Below are 20,709 nucleotides of genomic sequence, written 5' to 3' on the forward strand. Positions count from 1 at the left end.
CATTATTTCAAGGGAAGTTGTATGATTCCAAATTCATCAAATTTGTAATGGTGCTAATTATTCTCTTCCCTTTCTGTAGTCTGCTCTCTTCAGATAAATGGGAAAATGAGTTAACTTAAATATTTAATATTCTAATAGGAAGACTATAAGTAAATGCAGCATTTTCATTTGGTCTGAATAAAAGAAAAATAAAGACCAAGCTTTCAGCTCACGTGAAGAGCGACACAACCTGCATGGATTTTGTTGGTGTAGGACAACTGAGGTCCTGTCTGAAGGACGTTCTGGGTGAAAGATCAGCCACACGTGGTGCCAGCTGGCTGCCTGCCATGTCACCCACAACTTCAATCTGTGCACACAAAAACTCAGCTGCCAAACCCCACAGCTGGCTGTAGGTAATCCAGAGAGCTTTGTGTGGAGGTGGGGAACTGGGCACACTTGGGAAGGCCTGGTTCCCGTTTAAAGTCTGCAGCTGATGCTGCATCTGATCGTGCATTAATTCGCTTTCACTCCACTTAGAACAGATTCTAGCTCTCAAATTGCATTTGAGAAGGAAAAAAAAAAGAGTGAATGGAAAGAGAGAGTTCTTAGTCATATGACAAAATGCACAACAGTGACCAATTGTTGCACCCATGTGAGTGACAAATGATCTCTTCAGCTCTAAGTAGCACATCCCCCTCTGCAAGACTTACTTTGGTGAGAGGCACTGCCATTTGTAGCCACGTTTTTGAAATAACACTGCAAACCAGCATAGTCTAAAGCTGCTTATGTAATCAAAAATGAACCAGAAAGCCAGCCAAGATGATATGGGTAAGCCTTTAGCCTTTGGCAAAGATGGAATAAGTTAAAATACCTCAAGGCATAACATTTTGTTTCTTCTTCATCAGAGCTGGTCTGCTTTCTGTGACTGACACTTTCCTCTGATACTTTTCATTCTGCTGGCAAAAAGAACAAGCAGATACTGCTGTTTCTGGGCAGATGAAATAAAACAGATTTATCTCTGCAGAAGGGACAAGTTCCTGATATTTTTTCTTATGTTGGTCTCAAAATTTGTCTCTGCCACTGCACCTGTGAGGCTCCCAAGTGCCTTCTGGTCCCTTGCCATCCCTTGGGTAGGGCTGCACAGCCCCAGTGCATCCCGCTCCCACAGCTGAGCCAGCATCGTGCTGCTTTGTTTTCCTTAATAAACTGCAAATGTGGCTCTCAGCATGCCGGCTCTTCAGGGCTGCAGCAACTAAACCGAGATGGTCATAATGCTTTATTTTTGACAGGGAGTGAAGCTCCATGGTTGGATTCTAGAAGGGGAGCAGCTGAGCAGTGCAGCAGGAGCCATGTCTCTGCCTTTCCGAAAGGAGCTGGAGAAATATAAGAATATCAATGAAGATGAAATACTCAGCAAACTCTCAGAGGATGAACTGAAGCAGCTAGAGCATGTTCTTGATGACCTTGATCCTGAGGTTAGTAGTTGGGTCCAGGGGCTCACAACTGGGAGCCGTTCATTATAAATGCTGCACAATGTGGCATTCTGTATCTGTAGTCTGTCATGGGAGGGGCAGTGCACTCTGAAGGAGGAGCAGCTCCTCTAGGGACATACTGTTTTCATTCTGCTGTGATGTGCTCCTTGCTTTTTTTAGGAGTCACTGTGCTCTTTTTTTTTTTTTTTTTTTTTGTCCCTTAGACACATGCTCATCTGCAACCTAAATCTTGAATCACATTTGCACACTGCTGTGTACTGAAAAGTGCTTTATGGCTTCTATTTCTGAACACAGAGCAAAAACCAAACAAGCAAAATGGGTGTTTGTGAAGATCACATCTTCTGAACTTCAGAAATCTGTTGTCTGTGTCATTCATCGCAGATATATTTAGCTAAAGAGAACATATTTGGGTGTGATTAGGGAAAGTAAGATTCAGCTACACTGCTGTCATTTTCCAGAGAATGAGGATAATTTGGATACTCAAAGGCACCCTCACAATGAATTTAAACATCTCTGGCCTGGGTACCACCAGTCCTACAAACCTACAGCCACAATCCTTCTCTCTGGGAATTCTGAGTATTCCTACACCCAAATGTGAGAATTTGGAAATTGGAAAGTATTCTGGCAGATAAAACCCACTCATTCAGGGACAAAAAAATAATAAAATTGGAAAGTAAACAACATATAGCCTGTAGATTTATTGCACAAATTTACCTGGAAATTTTAGGTTGGGCTTTACTGTTCTGACCCTCCAAACTGGCGCTTCCCTCACTACTACCATGCATATATTGCATTTTCTGTTATTTTCAAGTATACCTAGCATCCCAAATAGAGAAAGAAGATCTAAAAAAAGAAAAAAGCTACTGAGCATTTGTAGCTAAGCTGTGCATGAGCTGTAATTTTGCAGCATTCTGGGCATGTTTGTGCAAGCAGAGATTAACTGGTGTCCTGGGTTCACTGGTTATACTCTGAATTCTATGTCTGTTTGCCACAGATCAGATTTACAGTCTGTGTTCTGGCCAGCATTTAAATGTTCCTGCAGTACTCTGGGCTCTGGGGACATCTTCAACAAACTAGCTTTGCTGCATATGCACTACAATGTCTGTGTACCTGTATTCCTTTCTGGGGTTTCCTGGTCAGAAATGTGGGGGCTTTGTGCATCTTCCTATGTTACAGAAGGCAGAGACATTCTCATGGTCATGCAGCTACATGTTTCAAGTGGGGCTCTGTGTACTTGCTTCCTGCGTGCTCTGAATAGCTGACATCCACATCAGTCACCAATTACTTTCTGTGCATTCCATGTATTTCTGAAGTCCAAGAGAGATCTGCATTAGCATGAAAAGAATGCTGGAAAAGATGAAGTGAGAGAGAAAAAATATGGGAGGAAAAACATGGAAATAGAGGGAAGAAAATGCAGAGGAAGCTTATCTGGTCTGTTTACCTGGGCTGTAAACTCTACGTGTATGTATGTGTAATAGAAAGTGCTCTGATTTTGTTCTGTTCTTTGGTATTATGATTGTAGATGTAGTTAATGAAGATATTAAGAGGTGTTAGGAATGAGAAGCCTGGAAGACACCCTGGTTTTGTTGCTTACATTTAGGTAATGTATGTTGTTGCTGTCCTCAAGGAGCACTATGTGAAATAACATGCAAATAATAGTTCCACTTAAAAAAATTAGATTGAATCATTTGTAAAACTATACAAAGTTGCCTCATCTCCTTTACACCCCACCTTCTCTTCCGCATACCTTCACAGAACGCTTTGCTTCCAGCCGGATTTCGGCAAAAGGACCAGACCACAAAGCCTGCCACGGGCCCCTTCGACCGAGAACGCCTGCTTTCATACTTGGAGAAGCAAGCACTTGAGCACAAGGACAGGGAAGACTTTGTTCCATTTACAGGGGAGAAGAAAGGTAAGGCCACCTTTCGTGTCGGGGTTGAATCATCACCTACAACTCAGTGCCTGACCGTTCTGTCAGGCTGGCCAGGACAAGGAGGTGGAGGCCACCATGCAAGGTGAGGCCAGTGAGCCAGGCTTGGGGCTGCTGGAGGAGGATGTGACACGGTGGCTTTGCCTGTCAAGCAGTGTCTGCCTCACTGTCCCATGGCTCCAGCCACGGGGTTTGGCAGGCTGCCTGCCAGGCAGGAGGTGAGTGCAGGCATGGCTGGCCTTGCACTCAGCATCCTGCTCCCAGGCCTTGGCCTTGCAAGGGTGTGCGCTGTGGGAGGTGTTTCAGCAGGGAAAGAGATCCCTTTCTAAGTCACTATTGCTTGCAGTTACTGCATGTGATAGCTCAGAGAATATGCTCACACACACACAAAAAGTATTTTTCCACTTGTTTGCTAGCACATCTGGTAACGCTATTCCTGAAGATAGCTTCATTGTTTCCCCTTGCCCTACAGCTACAGGGAAAAAGAGAAAAACAGGAAAACCTAATCACCTAAACATAGGTAGGATAACCTGAGGGCAGGAACAAACATGTATTAAAGCAAGCAGTGTACCTCATCTCCATGTGGTGAATACAAATTGCTGCCGGTGGCCACCCCTGCATTCCAGCAGGGACATTCCTGACCACCAGCACCTGGTTCCAGTGGGACCTGCTGAAAGAAAAGACACTCAAGTGCAACATTTTTTTTACTTTATGTGTCACTACTGAAGATACAAATGTTCCTTGCAGAGCAAGAATGGCTGTTACTATCATTACATTGTATACTCATTCTGTGGAAGAATGGTTTCAGAGGAAGAAGACAGTTCCCAGCTAGATCCTATCACTGCGTGAATTTATCCTGCAGCATATTCATTTGTCTCCTTTGTCCTCCATCCATCCCCTTTGCTCCATGCTATTCATAGGGCTGATTCTAAACCCCATGGAAGTGCAGGAATGCTGCAGGAATCCTGCAGGTAGCAAGGGATCAACCACATGCTGTGCAGAGAGGGGAATGGTTTATTGTTGTGTGGCTTTATTACCAAATGTTTCCGTTTTCCAGTCTCCTATGCATCACAGTCCCAGAACAGGGTAAGTTACTACCTGCTAGGTCTCACCTTACTGATACTTAACTAACTTAGAGCTGAGACTCTGCCATTTTGCACTGTGATCGTGTCTGAAATCGCACACATAAATACACAAAATGATGTTGCATGGAGATGCATGCACTCCCAGGACTGGTGCTGCAGCTGTGTAAAGCTGATCCCAGTGCTGTCTGTGGCAGCACTGCGACTTCATGCACTGCTTCTTCTGCTTGAGTTTTCATCTGATGGGGCCAAATCAACATTCTATCTATGTTTCCTATGCATCCAGATGTCCACTATGTGATACTATATGCTAGATTTAAGTATTAATAGTGCTCTTCTGAAGCTCAGGATAAATAGCCTACATTTTGAAAATATATCCTGATAAGAAACTGAAGAAAATATTTAGGAAAAGCTTATTCTTCACCTTCTGCATGTTGATGGGCTTTAATGTGTATTTACAGTTTGGTAAATATTTATATGATTATGTTGCATATATGCCTGTTAAATCACTTCCACTATAGCAGCACTATAATGCAGCCATACTGTAAATACCCACAAATATATTTTGCAGTAATTCCGGTAGTTAAGAATTCAGTTCTGGGGCAGTACCAAAGTGGCTCTACTTATGTATAAGAAGTGGGAGGTGTCAGTGCCAATGTACCATCTGGCATTATTTACCACCTGGGGATGTTTGCCCGTCAGTAGGATTAGAAGTTGTGAAGTGCTGCATAAGCTTTTGTTACTCTTTTCTACTTTGATATTTGTCATAAACTGGGAAATGATTTTTTTCCACATTTAGGAAGTGGGGTGCTTCTATTGAGTGTTAAGTGATGTTTCTATCAGTTCCTATCTTTATCATGCAAATCTGATACTGACTTGAAAATCTGGCAATTGGCAGAAAGAAGGCAGCATTTAAAACATCCTCCTTCCAGAACAGTCCGTGATACATCGTTATTTTTTACAATGTCTCTGCCTCTCTTCTTCTGTTAATGTTTTATTGGATTGTTCTTGACCAAACAGCAATACCAAAATGGTGCTGAAGGACAAAATTCAGTTCTCTATGTAGATCTGTATGTGCCCAGCACAACCATAAGGTTTTGATTGTGCTGCAGAACAAGGCCAAACAAATTCCAAGGCTAAGGGGGATATTCAGAGTGGTTGGAGCAAAGGAAGTGTTAAATACGAGCTCAAGGTGGGGGGTGGTTGTGCAGGGAATTGCCTTGGTTTTGATTATAATCGTGGTTTTGAGAGACTGAAAATGTTTGGCAAAAACAATCAAACATATGGCATGCATTAGAGCTTTGGCCTTCTGCCAGATTTCAGCCTACATTAATTGCAGTACAAAAAAATTTCATGGAATGGCTCTCAAATTTAGTGAAACCCCAAGTTTTGTGCTGAGCCTGGGACAGAATGTTCCCAGCCTGGAGGCAGTGCACCCAAACTGCCATTGAGCAAGTTTTTCAGATTGCTTTACCTCACATCTTCCTTAACACATGTCAGGGGTGGATGTTTTGTCTGAATGTCCCCATCCAAGTTCTAGATCTTGTGTGTGTATGTGCAGAAGATTGGGTGGCTTTCAGGAACTGTGAGCCATTCCCACAGCAGGGCTCATTTCTAATAAGCAACAGAGGTACAGAGAGTCTGCTGATTAGTGTAGCCATAGAGATTGGCAGCTTCTAAGTGTTTATTTTATGGACTTTTGGGTTAGTTCCTACTTAAAAGAGACAAACTAGAAATCCCTACATGGAAGCCAGTAAAGTTGCTCAGTGAGCCACTGCCCTCTGTGCACGTAGCTGGGACAGACAGTGGTCACACAGACATTGCTCTGAAGCTTTTTTATTGTGGTCCAGGAGTAAAGGACAAGATGAAGAGGGTAAGGCCTCTGATTTATCAGGCACAAAATGTTGAGTAGAATTGTCAGTGCTACATGATTGTAATAAAAGGAAACAGGATTGAGAATCTTCGAGGCAGAGAGAAGGTCTGCGAAGTGGAAATGATACCTTTTATGTCCTCGGGTCTGGACTGGCACCTAAGGCCTGCCCCACTTTTCTCACAGCCTTGTCCACAGTTCTTCCTGTCCATCCATTTCTAGAAGGAAACGTAATCCTCTGATCTGCACTTACCTTTTTTGCTGAGTGGGCCAGCAGCTTTCTCTCTCTGAATGTGTACAGCTGATCTTAGTTAAGTACCACTGTAATACAACTGTATGCTATTAGCAACAGTTCCGCTTCTTCTTTGTAGCTGTGGTTCTCTTACTACGTGATACTTAATGAAACATAATTGAAAGATGTTCCATTGTGAAAGATGATCAGATACAAAATGCTGGCCGTGCCCTTTTCGTTTGCTGTTGAGGATTGCTGTTTCAGTCCTTCACCACTGTCTTCTACGAGGTCTTCAACTCTTGGCCAAACCATTTCAGTCTGGATCCAATACAGTTCTCCTCATGGAAAAACTCCAGTGGGTTGTTATTATTTGTGGCTGGAAAGGGAAGGGGAAAATGCTTGTATGTGGTTAAACACTAACATTTTCAGCCAACTGAAAAAAGGGAAAAGGAAGAATAATGATGATTAACCAAAGAACTTTGGGGCAAACCCCTGTTTTCAGTTGCTCTGGCAGAGACAAGCTATCTTGAGAGCTGTGCTGTGCCAAGCAGAGAATCAATACTCTGCTCAGTGATAATGAGAGTCATTTTCAGAAGGTCAAAGTATTAGCATGGATGCTAAATGAGTTCCCAGCTTTTGTACCAGACTCCGCATAGAAATGTTAGGATTTAGTTTAGAGACATGGTATCTTCTTTGAATTGACAAAAGCAGTCTTTTCACTCCCAAAGCTGAAATGTTTGTTTCAGTTTTTGCCACCTTCTTCCTATCCTTCAAGTCTTAAATTTAGAACTGATGTTTGTCTCTTAAAGCACGAAAGGACTGCTGTTGCTGACAGTAATTTCTGCAGCCAATGTCTTTCACTGCTTGCTTTTGTAAGACCCTGTTTTAGTTGCTCATGACTTTGCCAAACTTGCACAGTTTACACTGAAATTTCCCATGCTGAGAGTCCGCCTCAGGCTGGATTTTTGGAAAGTGTCAGCAAAAAGAACTCAGCTGTTTCCAAGAACAAGGTTAGGAGAAAACACATTGTTTTAGCCACCTCAAGTAAATTTTTCCAGCTGTTCTTTGTGAGCTACAGTGCCTCCATGCTTTGAGGATGGGACCAGGGATGTATGCCCTTTGCAATCCCCAAGGGAAACATACTTGCATTTGAAATCTTAGTGATATTTTACTTTTGGCACCTCCAGTTTGTTCCAGTGTTCTCCACGTGTGCTCCTGCATGAATACTAATTGTGTCCTCAGTGCTTCTGCCTACATGTAAAGAGGGCACATGTGCCAGCACAGCAGCAATAAGGTGTCAGGATTGCAGCATGCTGGTTGAAGCCAAGTATGCTGCTGCAATTTATCTTTGCTCTGTGTATATGCACAATAGATTTAACAACTTTGGAAAGCTGAACTTTGCAACTTTCCTGTTGCAATATTCTGATTTAAGACATAGAAGATACAGTCAGTAATCCAGGAGTAACAGTACAGCAGCAATTATGATACTGCACTTTAATTATATCTAGCTTTCAACTTCATGCTTACTTGAACCTTGGCTGCTTTCTTCCTCATAAAACACATTTATTCTCAGTAAGCATTAATTTAGCTCCGTTTTCACAGAGAATCTGGCGGGGGGGGAAACTGAAGTAAGCCTCAAAAGAAAAGAATAGTGCAAAATGGAAAAAGTGAATCAAGTGTCTGTGATTTATGCAAGGCAGATTTCCAAGATCATTGAATTTCACTTCTAAGGTCAGTGCTCTGACCTCAGAATTACAACATTCTGTAATGGAGAATAAACAGACACTCACTGTAGTCAGCAATTCCCTGAAAAGTAAGAAGTAATAAGTGTAACCAGATATTTTCTTGAAAGTACAATAATCTGAGTTACAGTTTATAGGAAAAGAAAGTAATTATTTCATAATTATGTCAGAAAATGCCTTTGTATTATAAAATTAAGTAACTATCCTTCATAAAACCTATAGAAAAGAAATTTTAGAAAAGGCACTTTAGTAAAAATAAACTTATTTCTCATAGCTGTGTGCTTTGTTGAGTCACTTTGGCTTGTGCAAAGTGGGTATAAATATTAAACGCTCAGTGAATAAAAATGGTGCAGCTTAAATTTATTCACAAAAATCTGATGAACGTTAAGAGGCAAGGCAAAGAGCAGGCACACCACAAAGGCCGTTCCAAATGTGAACTTCAAGTGAGGATGAAATCTGCAGCATGCTTTTGAGTGTGCCTCCTAGTGCAATCCCATCAGCTGTACTACTCAGTTTCTCTGTTTTCCCCTTACCTGACAGTAAGCAAATAAACATATTTTACCACAATACACTTGACATAGTCACCTCCTCAGTTTTCCTGTAGATGTGCTTATATGCTTATGTAGTTAAATAATATTGCATAAGGAGATGGAGATAGGGATGTGTCTCATTTCCTTGCTTTCCTTGGACGTTGCTTTAAAGGAGGTATCTGAGCAGTGCAGGAAATCACAGCTTCCTGAAACCAAGTGGCAGAAGTATGTCCATGGTTTTATGACTGCACCTGGAGTATTTCTTTTTTTTTCCCCTGAGGATTTGTTTTTCTTTCATCTCACCCTGCATTTCTAAGTCTCTCTGTATATGATTCAGTCCTAAATCCTTCTCCTTGGCTTCAATGGGCTCTTTTTTTTTTTTTTCCCTAAACCCTTTTTGAGTAAAACGTGAACCATATCCTATTTCAATTTGAATAAAAGTTTTGCAGTGCTTAAAAAAGAATAGGCCTGCTGTAATGCTGAGCCAGTACGAATCTCTTCTCACTGTACTCGCAGTCACAAATTCCCCTGGGTTATAAGAATCCACCCCAGTTGTCATCCAGGTCACCACAGCCAGTTAACCTGGTTTGACTGAAGGAAGGGGAGAATTCCATTGACTGATGTAACATTTCATGTAAGAAAGAGCACTTTGGCTTTCAGACCTTTTGAGTTTATATATATGTGTAAAAATGAAATTATATTTTAACGCTTTCAAGTTTTTTTTACCAAAATATGAATTCTTTTTTGTGGTTAAACACAAATAATATATAATTCGGTATGTAAGTATGGTTGTCTTTATGTTAATATTGAAGTAGCTGAAGTATAACACATACAAATGTAACTTCTCTTGCTATTTTTTGTCACTATTTTGGAAGAGAGCTAAGTTATTACTGTTAAGAAATAGCATGGAATGTCAACTTATTCTGGAGGCAAAGGTAACACGGCCAACGTTAATCATATCTAAATTCCAAGTTACAGCATGAATAGAAAAGGCAGCCTTTCTTCATAGATCTAACTTTAAAATAATAAAGCTATTCCTCTGAGGCTTCGAAGTATTTACAAATAATCCATTTTAAATTTGAGCTGGTCCCCTGAAACAAGGGAGCCATAATCCTGTTTTTTTTTTTTTTTTTGTCAGTGGATGGTACTATAAAATGAATTTACAGTGTAGGAATGTGGGACAGGAGGGACCTCCCGGATCTTTGAACTCTGTTCTTAAAATAAAGAGGGAAAATGGGCTGACAGCTGTCTATAAACACAGGCATGCAGTTTTGCTGCTGATGTAAAGGTAATGAATTCTTAATAACGGGCTAAATGCATAAGCTCTTCTAAACTCTGCTATGGTACAAAGTATCTTCACATCAGGCTAATGCAAAAGAATGTTCTTGTCCAGATAACAGAAAGAGGAATATTTTTACAAAGCCATTGGACGCCAGAGAGGCTCACATGTATTAAAGATATATATTTTCATCTCTGACATGACCTTGCCCCTTTAAATATTTCATATAACCAGTAATAGAATTTTTTTTCTAAAACATTTGCCAAGAATGCTTTAAATGAATCTCTCATTGAGAGTCATATACACATTTAGAAAGATTTGGGCTGCCATCCAAGAATTACATATGCCTGAAACAAATGCTTAAAAATCATATTCCTATATATGTGAACTGCATGAAAAAAATATGAACCTGTACTGGTTTCTGCTTTGTTTCTGTACAAGACACTTGGCCTACCCACTTCCAAAATTCACAGGGAAGGACCAACTGAAATATATACCAGCTCTAGTTTACCCAAGACTTGAGGCCCTGTGTCCACTAAAGCATTACTTCATCCCCACTTGTATCAGTCTGAGATTCTAAAATGGAAGCACTGCTCTGCCTCAGACAGCCCACCACTGGGTGCTGGCATGACAAGAGGACTCTGGAGATCAAGCCAGGCTCCCTTGGACTGCAGAACAACACAACCCAAAGGCAGGCTGCGGTTGGACTGGGCTCTGGGTTCCTGGCACACCACTGCCTGCTCTCCTGAGATGGCTGGTACCAGCCCCAGCTCTGAGCAGGGCTGGCAGGGATAATGCTGTCAGTCAGGATAAAGATAAGCAGGATTCCCTCTAGGTCTTAAATGAGCTACTGATTACTGAGAACTCGAGGAACCGCCACTGATCTGAAAGAAAAATGGTTCACAGCCAATGCTCCTCACGGCTGTTTACTCGGATATTCTGGGTCATTTTGGTCTTGTAGCTTCCAGTGTTGTCATGAAATTTCTCCTGATGGTTACCCTAACCAGTCAAGTCGCTTAACTCCTGGCATCAGTTAACGCCTGGTCTGTGGCATCTGAAAGCTTCCATCCCACACTTCAGGCTAAGGGACAGTACGGAGTGAGTCTGAAATTGCAGCACCTGCTCTGATCTGAACTCTGCAGGGTGTGATTAATCTTCAGTATATGAGCGTTTCTCACCCCAAGTTTGCCGCGTGACTTCTCATTGCTGCTGCTGGGATGGCTATGTGTGATTCACCACGGAGTGCAGGCTCAAAGTGGAAACGATCCCTACCCTTGGCCCACAGAGGCTTTTATCTTCTAGAAGCCTATTGTTAAAAGTTGTCTTCCTTAAAATATCACATGAAAAAATGAATCATCAAATGATATTACTTTGGCTTTCTGCATAACCTTCTGTCCAGTTTTGTGTTCTGAAGTTATTTAGCCTTGGTACAAACATCTCTAGAATAAATGAGTCAAATTCTGCATCAGTAAACCTTGACTGTTTCAAAAATGTATTTTCTTTTTCTGAGCCTACTCAGTAACCTCATTAATGGAAGAAGACAGTACAGAAATTGCATTAGAAAAACGTGTATGAAAGAGATAAATGCATTAGGCATTTCCTACACAGAAGTGATACATTGGACCATTCTGAAAGAGCAATCAGGCACTGGAATGGGCTGCTCAGGGAGGTGGTGGAGTCACCATCTCTGGAGGTGCTCGTGAAACAATTAGATGTTGTACTAAGGATGTGGTTTAGTATTAGGAAATACTGGCGGTAGGTGCACAGTTGCACTAAATGATCTTGGAGGCCTTTTCCAACCTTGGTGATTCAATGATAATGAGAAAAAAAGCCACGAGAATGGCAGCTCTGAAAAAATGGGGACAGAAAGTCTGTAGCTGAACACAAAATACCAGAACTGCATTTATCAAGGGTAACAAAATAACATTGCTGAGACCGTGCTGCACAAATAAGACAATTTGAAGCTGAACGTGGGCCAAAGCCTCCTACATCCATAACTCATCCCAGCTTCATTCCATTGGAACTTTAATTTCAGGGATCTAGCTTTGCTCCAGCATCACAGTATTGCTATGGGCTACAGTAACAGCTTAAGGGAGTAGTTTGACTTCCTGTGTTGTTTCTGAATTTCTCCTACAGTTTTTCATTTCAGCAGAAGGGACGAACGTCTTCGGGCAGTGTCACCTGGAACAGCCTGCTAACACCAACATTCCAGTTAGGTACAAGGAGGGATGAGCACAGGAAACAAGCAGGGAACAAACAAGCCTTAGAGAACACAAAGTTCAGCTCAGCCTTTTGAGGCCTGATCAGGAAAAGGCTGTTCAAGTGAGCAATCATCAGGAGATAGAGGGAAATTACTGATGGAAAGGCTGGGAACTACACTGAATGTGTCAAAGAGATCAGGCTTGCAGAACTTTAAAACTCTTGTATGGCATTTGTAAACTGAAAGTTACTTGCAATAGGATGGATTTAATTGCCTCTGGTGCCTCACTTAAGGTAAGGATGAAATTTCTGCCAGCTCTTTGTGTAGACCTGATTCTGACTAATATAAGCCCACAGAAACTTCAGAAAAATCCCAGCTGTCACTGCTCCTGGGGATTTATTTTAGGAAATTTGCTTCCATAGTAACAATCACCAACACAGAGCAGAAGTCTTCACTGTTTATTTTTAGATGCTTATTATGATCCTGGTGTTGAGGATAGCATCAAATAAGAAACAGGAAAACATGTACTTGATACTTTTCCAAGCAGTTCCATTGTCACAGACCTATTCCCTGTACTGCCAGGAGGCAGATGAATTGTTACAGTAATCCATTAGTCACTCTGGCTTTTTCTTCTCCTAGGAAAAATATTTATTCCTAAAGAAAAACCCATAGAAACTCGTACAGAAGAGAAAGTGACCCTGGATCCGGAGCTAGAAGAAGCCCTGGCCAGCGCTTCAGATACGGAGCTCTATGACCTTGCAGGTTAGACAGCACATGGGCATGGTCCCCTCACACGTCCAGCTCTCTGCCTGGGTCAGGATGCTCCCCAGCTGCCGCTGTCTCATTGCAGGGACAGGCAGCCAGCCTGGGGCCATACAGTGCCCAGGAGCACTTTGAGCATGACCTGAGAGCTGCTGCAGTACTAAGACCACTCACCTGTCTCTAATTGATGTGAGGCAGGCAAATGGAGGAGATGAAGCAGCTAACAGGATCTGGGGAAGGGAAGGGTCAACAAGTGGGAGACTGCAGGCTGGGGCATGTCCCTTCTTAGAGACCACTGATGTTACTGTGTGCTGAGGTGCACGGCCTATGCTTCAGAACTCTAATCCTTATAAAAACATCAGTGGGAGAGTTTCAGCTCCATTGACATTTTTCTGTTTTTAATTAAAAACATCTAAATGACATATTTCAGTGTTTTCCATTGGTCTGAATCTGCACTGGATCAGCATTAAACCCAAACCTCTTATAGCTGCACTATTGTCCCATCAAAGGACACAATCTCACCATTATCTTCTGCAATCCTTGGCTACACCACACATTTTGGGATGCATTAGTCTTGGCTGTGACAGAAATGTGGTCTATCACAGGAATGGTAGGTCTGCAGTGCAGCTGGCACTCCTCAGGGAGTTGGAAGTTTATGGGATGGAGTTCCAAGTGTTGCTCAGCTCTGGTCAGCATCCATCCAGCCATTTGTGACTGAGTTCGTAGGTATCAAAGTCTAACAAAAAGCAGAAACACACCTACTGCTGAGAGTTTTGAACGGAGTCTGTAACAGCAAGCATCACTGCTTACAGAACAATGAGTTTCTCTCATGAGGAAAACGTGATGATAAAAGTAAAAACTGACATTAACAGCATAAAGTCCAAGCAGATAATTTATGGGAGAAGTATAAAGATAAAGCACAATTTACTTTCTAACACTATGGAAGTTCACTTGCACAAAACATAACTTTACATCTTTGATGGAGTTTTGTTTTCTTTTAGCCTATTTATTTTAAAGTGCTGGAATATATTCCTATTCTTCCCAAGCACGTTGGCACCTATGTGCTCCTATTAAAACCCCAGGATGAACACTCGTTCATTAACCTAACCGCATGTGAAGTCAAAACCATCTCCAATCTACCAAACAATACAACAAGGAGCAGTAAGAGGTTTGGGTTGTACATTTCAGCAAAAGAAGTATAAATCATCAGGAGGGTAGCTGTGAAGCAAGCTACCCAAAGAGACTGTGAGATTTCCATCCCTGGATGCTTTCAGAACCCAGCTAGACAAAGCCACAGCTGACCTGCTTAATGCTGGCAGCACTCCTGCAAGGGGGGGATGCTGGACAAGGTGACCCCTGGCAGTTCCTTCCAGCTGGCACTTCCCTGAGTGCATGCTGCAAGCAAGGTTAGCTCAGAGCTAAAATCTTATAAACTCTGTATTTGGGGAACTGAAGTAGAATTTGCAACACGTTTTTCTGCATTCTCTGTTCCTGCCATTAACATTGTATCTTGTTGCTGATGTTTACATGTTTATAGCTGTTCTTGGAGTGCACAACATGGTCAACAATCCAAAATTTGATGAAGGAGGTGCCCGCAGTAAAGATGGAAAAGGAAGTGTGAGAAGTAAGCAAACATTTATTTGTGGGCTATATGTCTGTTAAGTGGCTCTGTAGGTACATGAGAAGCGCAGTCAGCCAAGAAATTCTCCTCAGCAGAAAGAGTTGCAGTTACTAAACCCAGAAGCATTCACAGTAAATAGAGCAGAGCTGTGGCATATCAAATCTCAGAGGTGAGGGGTACATTTTGTAAGGGTTGTAAAGGCAAAGAGACCATTACAAACAAGGAGGTGTTAAAAAAAAAAAAAAGGAAAATGAATGCTCACCCATCTCCAAAGATCAAGGCTAATAGGGAAGGAGCTGCAAATAGGAGGGATCTCCTACAAGAGATCCTTCCTCAGTGCCAGTCAGACTTTACATGAGGTCTAGGAGGGCTGGAGCCTGGCATCACCTCTTCTGGTCACACAGTTGAATCACCTTCCCCTCTACTCCCAGGGCTGACTGGGTCTTTCCTTCAGGTGCTCAGCCAGTGGTTCAGGCTGTAACTCAGCAGTTCCCATACAGTTTGAACCCCAGGTTTTTCTCATCACAGTCTTAGGAGCTGCTGAGCCTCTATCCAGTACTGCGTGAGCTCTGGGACACCAAGTTAGGTAACTTTGCTTTCTGAGACAAAATTGTAGAATACTTGTCACCATAGAAACGGTACTCAAAAAGGTACTTTCCTCTTGCCAGGCCATGCCAAAGAGGAGGTGGGAAAGTTGACAGAATGCTGTGTTACTCCATTTTTCTCAGGATTAAGGCTCTCTGTGAACCTCCTAAGTGGGGCCCTATGCAAGCTGCCATCTATCTCATAACAGGCAACTGCATACGTTAGTAATCCACATAGATTTCAATTTATTTTTGTTGCTTGGAGTCATAATGTCAGCTATGTGAGTCAGCTAAACTATGCTCCAAGCACGGCTTACCAGCCAGAAAATTGCCCTGTCACATCGCTTTATTCTTTGATCCAAAAGCAATGCCTTTCCTTGGCCAGCTGAAATGGTTCGATACAAGAGGGAGACGCAGCTCAGAAATTGCCTGTCAGTGTGGTGTTGCACCATGATTAAAGAAAGAAAATAAAACTAATGTGAAGCAGCGAGAAGGGGAAAAGGAAGAATACTGCTAACTCTAGGCTGAGTGTAATGTGTTTTCAAACCTGAGGATGGGGGTAAATTTCTGCCCAGGTCCCGGCTTGGTACGGCATTGCTCTAAGTGCAAACCTAGTTTGCTGTTTTTTCTTTGCTTTCCATCGATGAACCCAAAGTACAGCAAACTCTCTACCAGCAGTTTTCAACCTCCTAATCCCTAGGAAGGCTGAAGTGTTCTTCAGGCACATGCAAGGTCTGTCAGGGAACTGGTAAATAAGTAACCAAGGAAAAATAAAATAAAGGGGAATGAAACAAAAACCAGCTTCAGGTCTGTGTACGACTTCATCTCTGGTACATTCTAAAATGTATTTGGTTTTGTTTTGGCCCATGATGTGGGACAATCTTTGCACTGAACAGAAGTGCATAGTACACTGTGGCTTGAGCACTAATCTTCTGAATAACTCACTGTGACAAAATGAAAGAGTTTAAAGATACCTGTGGTCCGAAACATACTTTGTTTCCTCTAGTGGCTTGGGCAGTCATGGCTTACAAATTAATCCTCACAAATAGATGCCTGGGAATTGGAAGTACTAATTGTGTTCTAAGCTATGACTTCTATGCATTTCTAAGGATATTTATAGCTTATAGCTGCCAGTGGTCAAAATTGTATCTCTCTGGAGCACGAGTACTCAATGACTCCATAAATCTTGGTGCTGCCAGACAGACTTTGATAGTTTTATTATTTAAAAAGTGCAGATGTTGCAATTTTACAAGAGCTGATTGAATTTCTAGTAAGGCTGATAGCATCAGAGCAGAGGAGGAACTGGAGGGGCCTCCCGATCCCAGACTGTTCTATCTGTAGATGTGGAGATTTGCTCACTAATGCAGTGCATATGCTCTGAGCACACCTTCCCTACAGATGTCAGACTAAGAACAAGGCACCCTTTGCTGTATATTATATCCTATGCAATACTCTTAGTAGCTGCTTCGGCTCAAACTGATTGTATCTTCACGAAGGGAGGAAGTAGCCTGTGATGATAGCACCCAGCTGCTACGGCTGCTATGGCCCCAGCGATGTGCTTCTGGTGCAGGAAGGTGCCAGGGGGATGGAGAGGACATGGGGCTAACACTCGTGCCTCCGAGCTCTGTGGTTCATTCTAACCTCTTCCTGAGCACAGCTGTCCTACGCTAAGCTCACCCACTGTGCCTGGTCCTGATGTCTGCATTCAATGTGATCTTGTGTTGCAGATGTGGTCAAAGGTGAAAAGGTGAAGCCCATTTTTGAGGAGCCACCTAATCCAACCAACGTGGAAGCAAGTTTACAAAGGATAAAAGCAAATGATCCTACTCTTGTAGAAGTTAATCTGAACAACATAAAGGTAGATGGTGTGGTTTTGTTTAAATCCTCACAGATGGGTTTATTCAAACAATTCCAGCACCCTTTTGTCTTTACATTTTTACTGTGTATTTTATCTGTACTGTGTGGGGAAAGCAGCAGAGACAGGAAAGGGCAGTGAAGGGAACTGTTTTAAAGGCTCCAAGGTCATCGATGCCCAATGTTGAATTAGACACCAATTAAAAGCCCACAGGGTGACTCCCTCTGGCTGCCCTTCTTTAGCAGCTCATAAAGCAAGACATCTCATGGGCACTACATAATCATCACTAATTCAATTAGCCCACATATGGAAATGGGGAGGAGCAGGGATGCACAGACTCTGAACAACCAGCAGCAAAATGGGAAAGTAGCTCAGATCAGTCACGTGCTGGCCCTGACCTGACCCAGATACAGGGAGCACTCACACAGCATGCCAGCACAGAGCTCTGCATGGCTGCTGAGCACTCCAAGCACGACTGGTCCTTCCTGAGATGCTCTTATGGGCACTGGGGATGATTCAAGCATGCAGTCTGTGGCTATTAATCCATCAGGTTGATGATCGTTAGAACTAGTGTCTACTCATGTGGCTGGCTTTCCTAACTACTCGATTTATCTCCTTAATGTAGAATATCCCTATTCCAACCCTGAAAGAATTTGCAAAAGCTTTGGAAAGCAACATACACGTGAAGACATTCAGCCTTGCTGCTACTCGAAGCAATGACCCTGTAGCTATTGTAAGTTATAACGCTGTTTGGAAATAACATACAATGTTAAGGTAGGACTGTGTATGCTTTAGGATAGATCCTTCATTTTACCTAGCAGAATTTCCCTGCTACTATGCACAATAGAAGCATAACCCATTCTGATCTATCTCTGTGCTCTTTTAAGCCTGTTTGTATTTTATTTCTTTGCAGACACTATGCCCTGTTTTACAGATTTGCTGTTATTTTCTGAAGCTTTCAAGAATTTGATCTATCTTCCCTTTCCAACCCCTCAGGCATTTGCAGATATGTTGAAAGTGAACAAAACACTGAAGAGTCTGAATGTAGAGTCCAATTTCATTACTGGGACGGGGATTTTGGCACTGATTGATGCGCTGAAGGAGAATGAATCCCTGACAGAGATTAAAATTGACAACCAGGTAAAGAGCGTGCATTGAACTGCAGCCCCCTTCTGTCTCCCATCTGTGCAGATTCCCAGAGGGCCATGGCAAAGCCAAGGCAGCCTCTGTAGTTGTTCTGTAGCTCATGTCCCATGCAACCATACCATGGAAAATGTCCAAATAAAACTAGTCAAAGGAAACATAAAATCCAGAGCTATGTCTCCAGGGAAGGGATTCTCTTTGTAGTTTGAGCACAGTACTGAAATACATGCTCTTATTTTCTGTGTTTTGAAAACAAATATTTTCTTTTCTTTTGGGAACATTTCACCATGTCACCAACAGAGGCAGCAGCTGGGGACAGCTGTGGAGATGGAGATTGCCAAGATGCTGGAGGAGAACTCCAAGATCCTCAAGTTTGGATACCAGTTCACAAAGCAGGGCCCACGAACCAGAGTAGCAGCAGCTATCACTAAAAACAACGACTTAGGTAAGGTGTTTCTCCATCCGTTCCTCATCTGTCCAGCTGAGCCAAACCCTGGCCTTCACACTCTTCCAAACTGTACATAAGATTGAATACTAACTTCACAACATCCAGTCTGTATGTGAGGGGTGATGTGCAACTCCACAGGCTCAAGAGCACAGAACACCTGAGATCTTACTGTAATTCTCCCAGTTGTGCTGGGAAGGGGAGTAAATGTGCCCTTTTCCAGGCAGCACCTTGGATCTCCAGCTGGCCAGTGAGTAAAGACAGCCAGCCCCACTGCTTGCTCAGGAACCACAGGAGTCCTCACTTTGCCACAGCAGAGCAAACCTGGACAATCAAGGGAACATGAAAGGCTTTGCTGCTTGTGCAGCCAGTGAAAGGAAAGGAGAAGGGAGCTTTGCAAGTTTCACCTGAGTGTGATGCTCTGCTCTGTGCTTAATGCACAGTGCAGGGAGGAGGTGGCTATGCAGGAATAGTTTACAGTAAAAGGAAATAAAATAAGAATAAGCTCAACAAGGTAGAACTGATTAATTGCACAAAGTGTGGTGTCAAACCATGATGCATTTGGTTGGATTTCTCTCTTAAAGACATAAAACAAAAATTGAGCTAGAAGCTACTTCTTTCACTCCTAGTATTATTTTTAGCAGTGCTTGATCATTCTCAAAATGCACTCCTGCTCCTGAAACTTTTAGTTTCCTTAGAAACTTTCCCTGCTATTTAATGAACTGCTGTTAGGCATGTAACTTGAGGCTCATCTTCATTTTCCAGGTTTTGCACTATTTGGCTTTCTTCAAGATTTATCAGGGAGGAGAATTTTCAAAAAATAAAATAAATGCAACAAAACATTATGAGATAAATGATTGATTATACACTGACGGCCTTGGAGTAATAGTGTTTGCCAGGAAAACACTATGAAATAAACCTCCTGATAGCAAAGTAATGGGATTTTTGCAGTTATATATGATTATTGACTTTCTGTAGTGAAAGGTGCACATCCATCCAGTTTTACTGCCTTTGTTCTCTACTCCAGCAATTTAATATCAGGAGCAGGACACGACAGTTCAATGTAACACCACCTTGTATCACACAAACAGGAGAACCTCACTAATTTTACCTGGCCAAGTTAGAAAAGATTCAGTGCACCTCGAGCAGCAGATGGGGCCCCATGGGGACCCCCCTCCTCTATAGGCCATGATGCATCTCAAGTGCTGTAAAAATTCACACATCTCCTTGTCACCCGAATCCTGCCCATAACACCAAGCTCATCACTCTTTGCTTTGCATTCTCAACCTACTCTGTTTTGAATAAGTGCAGTGATGCTGGGTAACATTAATGTCATCATAGCATAGTGAAGTTTAAACGGAAACTTTAAGGTCTGGTATGTTTTCCTTGTTGCCAGTATTCAGTGGTATCTGTATTTCAATTTGTTTGCTAAAAGATTATGACTGTTGCCTATCTACAGCAGAGTCCTCTGCAACTAGAAAAGTTAATTACAGTATTTATGGTCCTAGCAGTGCTGAGCATTTATTAGAAGCTCCCTTCTACCCATTGTGTCGTGGGAAGGGAGGTGTCCCTGAGAAAAGTGCTCCAGTTCTCACTGAGTGCTCTGTTCTTGTCCTGCTGTCCCAGTTCGCAAGAAGCGTGTGGAAGGAGAGCGGCAGTAGCCACGCGTGGCAGAACTGGAACGCCAGCAGCCGCGACCCCAGCGCGCTCACGGGGACGAAGGGAAGGCACTGGAAACCATTGCAATGGGAGCCACTCCTTTCTGTTAACGTCTCCTCTTAACCTTGAAAACGCAGCCTGATCATTTTTAACTTCCACAGCTAATTTAATTTTCACCAGAAAGATTTGTAGTTGGTTTGAATTTAACCAAGAAGTTTCACAGTATCTGAAGCCAATATGCACAGTCTTAACTGCGTTACTGGGCGTAATGTGTAGTGACATTGACCGTTCTTTTAGGCACTT

At 42.5% G+C, this 20,709-nt stretch overlaps 1 protein-coding gene across 2 annotated transcripts; it reads left to right on the forward strand.

Moving 5' to 3' along the window:
- The first annotated feature begins 1,283 nt into the window (after positions 1 to 1,283).
- On the forward strand, positions 1,284 to 20,422 carry LOC136047252 (tropomodulin-2). Of its 2 annotated transcripts, none has more exons than XM_065734309.1 (9): positions 1,284 to 1,454; positions 3,228 to 3,384; positions 12,977 to 13,099; positions 14,637 to 14,723; positions 17,032 to 17,162; positions 17,785 to 17,892; positions 18,156 to 18,299; positions 18,603 to 18,747; positions 20,374 to 20,422. In XM_065734309.1, the coding sequence occupies exons 1-9, from the start codon at positions 1,329 to 1,331 to the stop codon at positions 20,406 to 20,408; spliced, it is 1,056 nt and encodes a 351-aa protein (XP_065590381.1). In that variant the 5' UTR covers positions 1,284 to 1,328; the 3' UTR covers positions 20,409 to 20,422. The 2 variants fall into 2 exon arrangements, with proteins under 2 accessions (XP_065590381.1, XP_065590380.1); XM_065734308.1 differs by lacking the exon at positions 20,374 to 20,422 and adding an exon at positions 19,513 to 19,577.
- Positions 20,423 to 20,709: the final 287 nt, after the last annotated feature.

The sequence above is a fragment of the Cyrtonyx montezumae genome, unplaced genomic scaffold (genome assembly GCF_038088225.1).
Source record: "Cyrtonyx montezumae isolate F1298 unplaced genomic scaffold, pur_monq_1.0 scaffold_17, whole genome shotgun sequence".
NCBI lineage: Eukaryota > Metazoa > Chordata > Aves > Galliformes > Odontophoridae > Cyrtonyx > Cyrtonyx montezumae.